Raw genomic sequence first — 7,935 nt, forward strand, 5'->3', positions numbered from 1 at the left:
GGAGGACTGTGTGGCCCAGCTGAAAACAATTTAGACTGACACTTCAATCCAAACGGATGATTCAAGTTGAATCAAAATGTTAAATACTGTTTTTCCAAATTACTTCAGGGAAAAGAAATATCTGAGCTGATGCTCATTGTACAATGATACAATTTATTGATTTATTTTATATTGCATTATGGTTTTTATTTATCTCATACCTCCAAATTGAAATTGTAGAATCTTCTGGATATACAGTATATTAAACAGAGTTCAGAAGTCACAAGCTAAATATACATTGATCAAACTTTTCAACTCTGCATTTCCAGAACTCAGGGAACAAACACACACACTAGAATATTACTTATTTTGTAATTTGAATGTTCTGAATCAGATTTTCTCTCTTTTTCTCTCTTGGCCCTATTTCAAGTTCTACCATGAGAATCTTGCTCACCAACTAAAGTCCTCTGAAGCATGTTCATAATAAATGAGAGATCATGAGAATACACTGTCTCCATGTTAGGGTTGAATTTTGTGGAGGACATTTCATTTTTTTTTTTAAATGAAGACAGATAAAGACCCTCATATTAGGGTCAATTACTTTCTGGAGCAATGGACATAGTTTTGCCTAAATTTTGGAGATATCCTGATTAAAATATTTTTTGATTTCTCTGAAATATATGAAAGTGTTTAAGCCTTTGCAAAACTCACTTTGACATGATAAACTTAAAATAGGTTTCCATAGAAGAACATGCTGAAAGTAATAATTTTGCAAGGGCAACCTTGATCTCTTTGTTTCTCATGCTGTAGATCACTGGATTCAGCAGAGGTGGGATGAAGGTATATATCATAGTCAATGCCAAATCCAAACCAGATGGAGTGTTAGAAGGTGGTTTTAAGTAGGCAAACCACCCAGTAAATATAAATGTAGAAAATACAATGAGGTGTGGAAGGCAGGTAGCAAAGGCTTTTTGCCTTCCATGAATAGAAGGGATTCTCAGTACTGCTGTAAAGATCAGCACATATGTTATGATGATGAAGATGAAACAACCCAGCTGTATCATAGCACTGATTGCCAGAATAGCAATTTCGGCTAGGTAGGAGTCAGAGCAGCATAGCTTTATTAACTGTGGGATTTCACAGTAGAACTGATTGACAACATTGGAACAAAAAGGGACTGCAAAGGTACTTGTAGTGTGCATTGCTCCATAGAAAATTCCACTTAGCCAAACACAAAGCACCATTTGTGTACAAGCTTGCCTATTCATCAGCACTTCATATTGCAGTGGATTGCAAATGGCAACATACCGATCATATGCCATGACAGTAAGGAGAAAGAAATCAGATCCAACAAAGAACACAAAACAGAAAACCTGAGCCACACATCCAGAGTAAGAAATGTTTCTAGTGTTCGTGAAAGAATTGCCCATGGATTTGGGGATAATAGTTGAAACGGAGCCAAGATCCTGAATGGCCAGGTTCATCAGGAAGAAATACATGGGAGTGTGGAGATGATCATCAAAAATAACAGCAGAAATAATGATAAGATTCCCTAATACAATTGCCAGATATAATATCAGGAACAGAAGAAAGTGTAGAATCTGTAATTCCCGGACTGCTGAGAATTCAAGGAGCAGAAAATCAGAAGCAGATGATGTATTATCCATTTTGTTAAGAGGTATAGCATCTGGAAGAAAAGAAAAGTTAAAATTAAGCATTTCCAAGCTTCAAGAGCAGGGCCGCAACTAGGGTCTTTGTCACCTGGGGCAAACATGCATTCTGCGCCCATTTTGGTGCTCCACAGAACTCATTTTGGCGCCCCACCAGCACAGTGCCTGGGGCACATGGCCTGCTTGCCAACCCCGCACTGCCTAGTTGCAGCCCTGTTCAAGAGGGATTTGTAGGAAGATCTCTGGCATTTCAGGTCTACAAGCACTGCCGAGTATACTCTAAAGCAGCCATGTCTTTTTTCAGGCTTCTGCATTAACTGGAAGTTTCTCTTAAAGCAGACATATCCTTTTTTTTCCCTCTTCCAAGCTTCTTTCAAATCATTTTCACAGCATACATATACCTTAAAATTATAGTCTATGCTTATACAAAATATTTATCCCCAAATCCAAGTCAGACAAGAAAGTCAGCACTCAACTTTGGTTAGCCTTTCCATTCTAGGGGAACTGGATTTTCAGACATATAGTTTGGAAGGAAACTTGGACAATTATTTCAGTCCTTACTTATATGAAATATATAAACAGTTATTATAGAAGGTCACCAGTAAACATAAATAGCCAAAATGACACATCACACAGCACACAAATATTTTACAATACTTGGCTCAGAAACTGAAATGCTTTGACAAGTTTATTATAACAGTCAACAGCTCTTATAGACGTACGTACGTACGTACGTAACAAAATTCGGACTGTAGCAACACATGACCACACTTTCAATTTTTTCCAGCTAACAGGACAAAGTTTCTTCATAAAAGAAATATACTGATATCTTCATTCCACTTGAAATAAAATATGTTCAAGGTACATGTGATAGGATGGGGACATAGCAAGTGTTGGTCATGGTTACAACATCATGTTAAAAAAGAAAAAAGAAAAGCTTTTTTCTTATGAAAGGTTTTGGATGTTTTTTATGTAGTATTGATGAATAAAATAATGCCATCAGGAAATGTAGACCAAAAGAATCATAACCTGCTGAATAGTATAAAATCTAAGTTGTATTTGATTATAAAATAATCATTCTGGTGTTATGAATATTCACTTTAATCACTGCTCCATTTTCCCCCCATATGCTGGCAATTCAGGCAAAAATTTCAACATTGTTTTCAGGGAAAGAGGCTAGAGAATTTCTAAAAAAAGATTCAAGTTCTCAATAGGAAGAAAACTTCAATAGATTCTTTCTTCTTTAAATTCTCTATTGGGCAAAAATTAAATGGAAGGAAATACTGATAGCTAATCTCTGTCTATGAATGATGCACTCAGGCGTATCAGTGATATCTCAAGTGAGAAATGTACTATTGAAGCTATTTCAATAATATGGAGTGCAGAATTCTCTTTTGGCTATGGAAAGTATCAGAAAGGATGCAAGACTACACAGAATCCCTCTTCATCTTAACAATACTGACTGAGTTGTCTTCATCACCCTAAGCCCATCATCAAGATGAAGTCATATAGGCATAAAACAAGTCAAGGTTTCTAAAAATAAAGCATGTGACATAAATCATCAAAGAGAGAATTATTGAAAATTGTCTTGCTGCATTACTGTGAACTGTGAAACTAACTAGTCTGGGAAGGAGCACTCTACACTTATTTTAAAAACCTCCAAAGAGGAAAAAAAAAAACCTTTGTTTTCCAGTCGAATGCCACCAGTGATCATACTGGCTGGGTTAGTCAATTACAGTGAATGATGGTTTATTTTCAAAATGAGTTGTTAAAGGAGCCAGACTGGTCTAGTCCAAACATATCCCTACATTTCTGAATTACAGTGGATTGATCCACATATCACACAAAGCCAAGCGCACACTGTCCCATTATGGTGCTCCACAGCCATTAAACCATGATGGTTTAGGGTTATGTAAAAAGCAGACTAAGGTGATATCATAAATCATATCATCCTGGATCTTAATTTCTGAAAAATGCAATCTTAGCAGGGTAGCTGCTTTATTCTGTTTAGGAGCTAAAAACAAATACCTGAAAAAGGAGTTGTAACACCAGAAATGTAACCTATTTATTAAGAGAGTAATGTTCAAATTTTCCATTTATCTTCTGACCTAATCTAACTATCATCTATCTATCTATCTATCTATCTATCTATCTATCTATCTATCTATCTATCTATCTATCTATCTATCTATTTAACTAACTATCTATCGGAACTAATTATTACTCTATACAATCCAATATTTTGTATACTACGATCCTCCAATTATAGCATTTAATTTCTTGACTGAAAGGTCAGTATAAAAGAGGGATTTAAAAGAATGTTTGTATTTATATGGACATAGAATTTTATGAATTCTGTTAGCATCCGTTTTGAAATATTTATTGGCTAAAAGAATGTATGTCAAAGGAAGCATGCATTTGGGAAATTTGCAGAGGAAAAATAACTGGCCAAATTGTATAGGAAATATATATTTTAGAAAGGTGCTGATGAAAAAGTCTATTAGAGATAGTTACTGTATGTATAAAATATATATCTATTGTGGGGAGAAAGAGGGATGTGATATGTATTGAAAAGAAAATGATAGACAAGAATTTCAATTGTATTTCAAGCAACTGAAATACAATTGCTTGTATTTAGTTTTCTCAATGCTTTTTTCACAGGAAATTTAACAAAATGATGTTAGTAGTCCAGATTTGAAGTAATCCACAGATTTTAATATCTGGGCATTTTTCTCAGAATAAATCCATATTCTTGAGTTCTTAAGGGTTACTGTAAGGTAAGAATATGCTGAAAAAGAGAGAGAGAGGAAAGAAAGGCACAAGTAAGGAGTCTAATGAGACTGCATTCTTCACTTTTGTATACATACCCCACTTTTTCACTTAGCCTTTTAACTGTAACCCTTCAGCAAATGCTTAATGATTTATGGTTGAACTGGATGGAAATGTTCAACGTGTTATCATTTTAAGAACATGAAAATGATTTCCAGCAAAGACATTTTCCCTTTGATATTGTTAGATGGTAAGGGCAGTAAAGGTGGCAGGAAATCCTGGATGCCTGACCTTAACAATAACTTTTAAAATCACATCCATATCCAGGAATTGCAATTAATTAGCATATTTTGAATTTTCCATGGATTGTATCTGCTCTTAAGATAGAATCTCTCAGGACTACTTTAATTATGACAAAAGAGCCTCTTTTGGTTACAGAATATGAAAAAAACCCAGCTGTTCCACTGTTTGTTGCTTTTTTAATTTCTTAATGTTGATGAGATCAACAATTAAATATGTTGAAGTTTGATGTATTAAAGTTGTCTAAGAAAGTGAGAAATGGTTTGGTTGTTTGGTTGTTTTTAAATGTAAAGTATACAAAGAAACTTCAGCAAAGGATCGTTACCTTGTCACGGTGCTGGAGCTTGAGCACCTCAATGATGCCATGAGCTAAACCGTGAAGGGCCACCCAAGACGGGAAGGTCATGACAGAGAGGTCAGACTAAATGCGATCCCTGGGGAAGGTAATGGCAACCCACCCCAGTATTCTTGCCGTGAAAACTAAATGGATCAGTACAACCAGAGATATGTCGATATACCATCGGAAGGTGAGACCCCCAGGTCGGAAGATGGTCAAAATGCTACTGGGGAGGAACACAGGATGAGCTCAACTAGCCCCAGACGTGATGACGCAGCTAGCTCAAAGCCGAAAGGACGGCTAGCGGCCGACGGTGCTGGTGGTGAACGGCGAATCCGATGTTCTAAGGATCAACACACCATTGGAACCTGGAATGTAAGATCTATGAGCCAGGGCAAATTGGATGTGGTTATTGGTGAGATGTCAAGATTAAAGATAGACATTCTGGGCGTCAGTGAACTGAAATGGACTGGAATGGGCCACTTCACATCAAATGACCACCAGATCTACTACTGTGGACAAGAGGACCACAGAAGAAATGGAGTAGCCTTCATAATTAATAGTAAAGTGGCTAAAGCAGTGCTTGGATACAACCCAAAAAACGACAGAATGATCTCAATTCGAATTCAGGGCAAGCCATCTAACATCACAGTGATCCAAATATACGCCCCAACCACAAATGCTGAAGAAGCTGAAGTAGAGCAGTTCTATGAGGATCTGCAGCACCTACTGGACAACACGCCTAAAAGAGATGTTATTTTCATCACAGGAGACTGGAATGCTAAGGTGGGCAGTCAAATGACACCTCGAATTACAGGTAAGTATGGCCTGGGAGAACAAAACGAAGCAGGACATAGGCTGATAGAATTTTGCCAAGACAATTCACTCTGCATAACAAACACTCTCTTCCAACAACCTAAGAGACGGCTTTATACATGGACTTCACCAGATGGACAACACCGAAATCAGATTGACTACATCCTTTGCAGCCAAAGGTGGCGGACATCTGTACAGTCGGTAAAAACAAGGCCTGGAGCTGACTGTAGTTCAGATCACGAACTTCTTCTTGCACAATTTAGGATCAGACTAAAGAGATTAGGGAAGACCCACAGATCAGCTAGATATGAGCTCACTAATATTCCTAAGGAATATGCCGTGGAGGTGAAGAATCGATTTAAGGGACTGGACTTAGTAGATAGGGTCCCGGAAGAACTCTGGACAGAAGTTGGCAGCATTGTTCAGGAGGCGGCGACAAAATACATCCCAAAGAAAGAGAAAACCAAGAAGGCAAAATGGCTGTCTGCTGAGACACTAGAAGTAGCCCAAGAAAGAAGGAAAGCAAAAGGCAACTGTGATAGGGGGAGATATGCCCAATTAAATGCAAAATTCCAGAGGTTAGCCAGAAGAGATAAGGAATTATTTTTAAACAAGCAATGTGTGGAAGTGGAAGAAGACAATAGAATAGGAAGGACAAGAGACCTCTTCCAGAAAATTAGAAACATTGGAGGTAAATTCCAGGCCAAAATGGGTATGATCAAAAACAAAGATGGCAAGGACCTAACAGAAGAAGAAGAGATCAAGAAAAGGTGGCAAGAATATACAGAAGACCTGTATAGGAAGGATAACAATATCGGGGATAGCTTTGACGATGTGGTCAGTGAGCTAGAGCCAGACATCCTGAAGAGTGAGGTTGAGTGGGCCTTAAGAAGCATTGCTAATAACAAGGCAACAGGAGACGACGGCATCCCAGCTGAACTGTTCAAAATCTTGCAAGATGATGCTGTCAAGGTAATGCATGCTATATGCCAGCAAATTTGGAAAACACAAGAATGGCCATCAGACTGGAAAAAATCAACTTATATCCCCATACCAAAAAAGGGGAACACTAAAGAATGTTCAAACTATCGAACAGTGGCACTCATTTCACATGCCAGTAAGGTAATGCTCAAGATCCTGCAAGGTAGACTTCAGCAGTTCATGGAGCGAGAATTGCCAGATGTACAAGCTGGGTTTAGAAAAGGCAGAGGAACTAGAGACCAAATTGCCAATATCCGCTGGATAATGGAAAAAGCCAGGGAGTTTCAGAAAAACATCTATTTCTGTTTTATTGACTATTCTAAAGCCTTTGACTGTGTGGACCATAACAAATTGTGGCAAGTTCTTAGTGGTATGGGGATACCAAGTCATCTTGTATGCCTCCTGAAGAATCTGTATAACGACCAAGTAGCAACAGTAAGAACAGACCACGGAACAACGGACTGGTTTAAGATTGGGAAAGGAGTACGGCAGGGCTGTATCCTCTCACCCTACCTATTCAACTTGTATGCAGAACACATCATGCGACAAGCTGGCCTTGAGGAATCCAAGGCTGGAGTTAAAATCTCTGGAAGAAACATTAACAATCTCAGATATGCAGATGATACCACTTTGATGGCTGAAAGCGAAGAGGAACTGAGGAGCCTTATGATGAAGGTGAAAGAAGAAAGTGCAAAAGCTGGTTTGCAGCTAAACCTCAAAAAAACCAAGATTATGGCAACCAGCTTGATTGATAACTGGCAAATAGAGGGAGAAAATGTAGAAGCAGTGAAAGACTTTGTATTCCTAGGTGCGAAGATTACTGCAGATGCTGACTGCAGTCAGGAAATCAGAAGACGCTTAATCCTTGGAAGAAGAGCAATGACAAATCTCGATAAAATAGTTAAGAGCAGAGACATCACACTGACAACAAAGGTCCGCATAGTTAAAGCAATGGTGTTCCCCGTAGTAACATATGGCTGCGAGAGCTGGACCATAAGGAAGGCTGAGCGAAGGAAGATCGATGCTTTTGAACTGTGGTGTTGGAGGAGAATTCTGAGAGTGCCTTGGACTGCAAGAAGATCG

At 38.2% G+C, this 7,935-nt stretch overlaps 1 protein-coding gene across 1 annotated transcript; it reads right to left on the reverse strand.

The window, feature by feature from the left end:
* Positions 1-686: 686 nt before the first annotated feature.
* Positions 687-1,646, reverse strand: LOC134497325 (olfactory receptor 14A16-like). The gene has a single exon (XM_063302992.1). The coding sequence runs from the start codon at positions 1,644-1,646 to the stop codon at positions 687-689; it is 960 nt and encodes a 319-aa protein (XP_063159062.1).
* Between the last annotated feature and the right edge of the window lie 6,289 nt (positions 1,647-7,935).

The sequence above is a fragment of the Candoia aspera genome, chromosome 4 (genome assembly GCF_035149785.1).
Source record: "Candoia aspera isolate rCanAsp1 chromosome 4, rCanAsp1.hap2, whole genome shotgun sequence".
In the NCBI taxonomy this organism is placed as follows: domain Eukaryota; kingdom Metazoa; phylum Chordata; class Lepidosauria; order Squamata; family Boidae; genus Candoia; species Candoia aspera.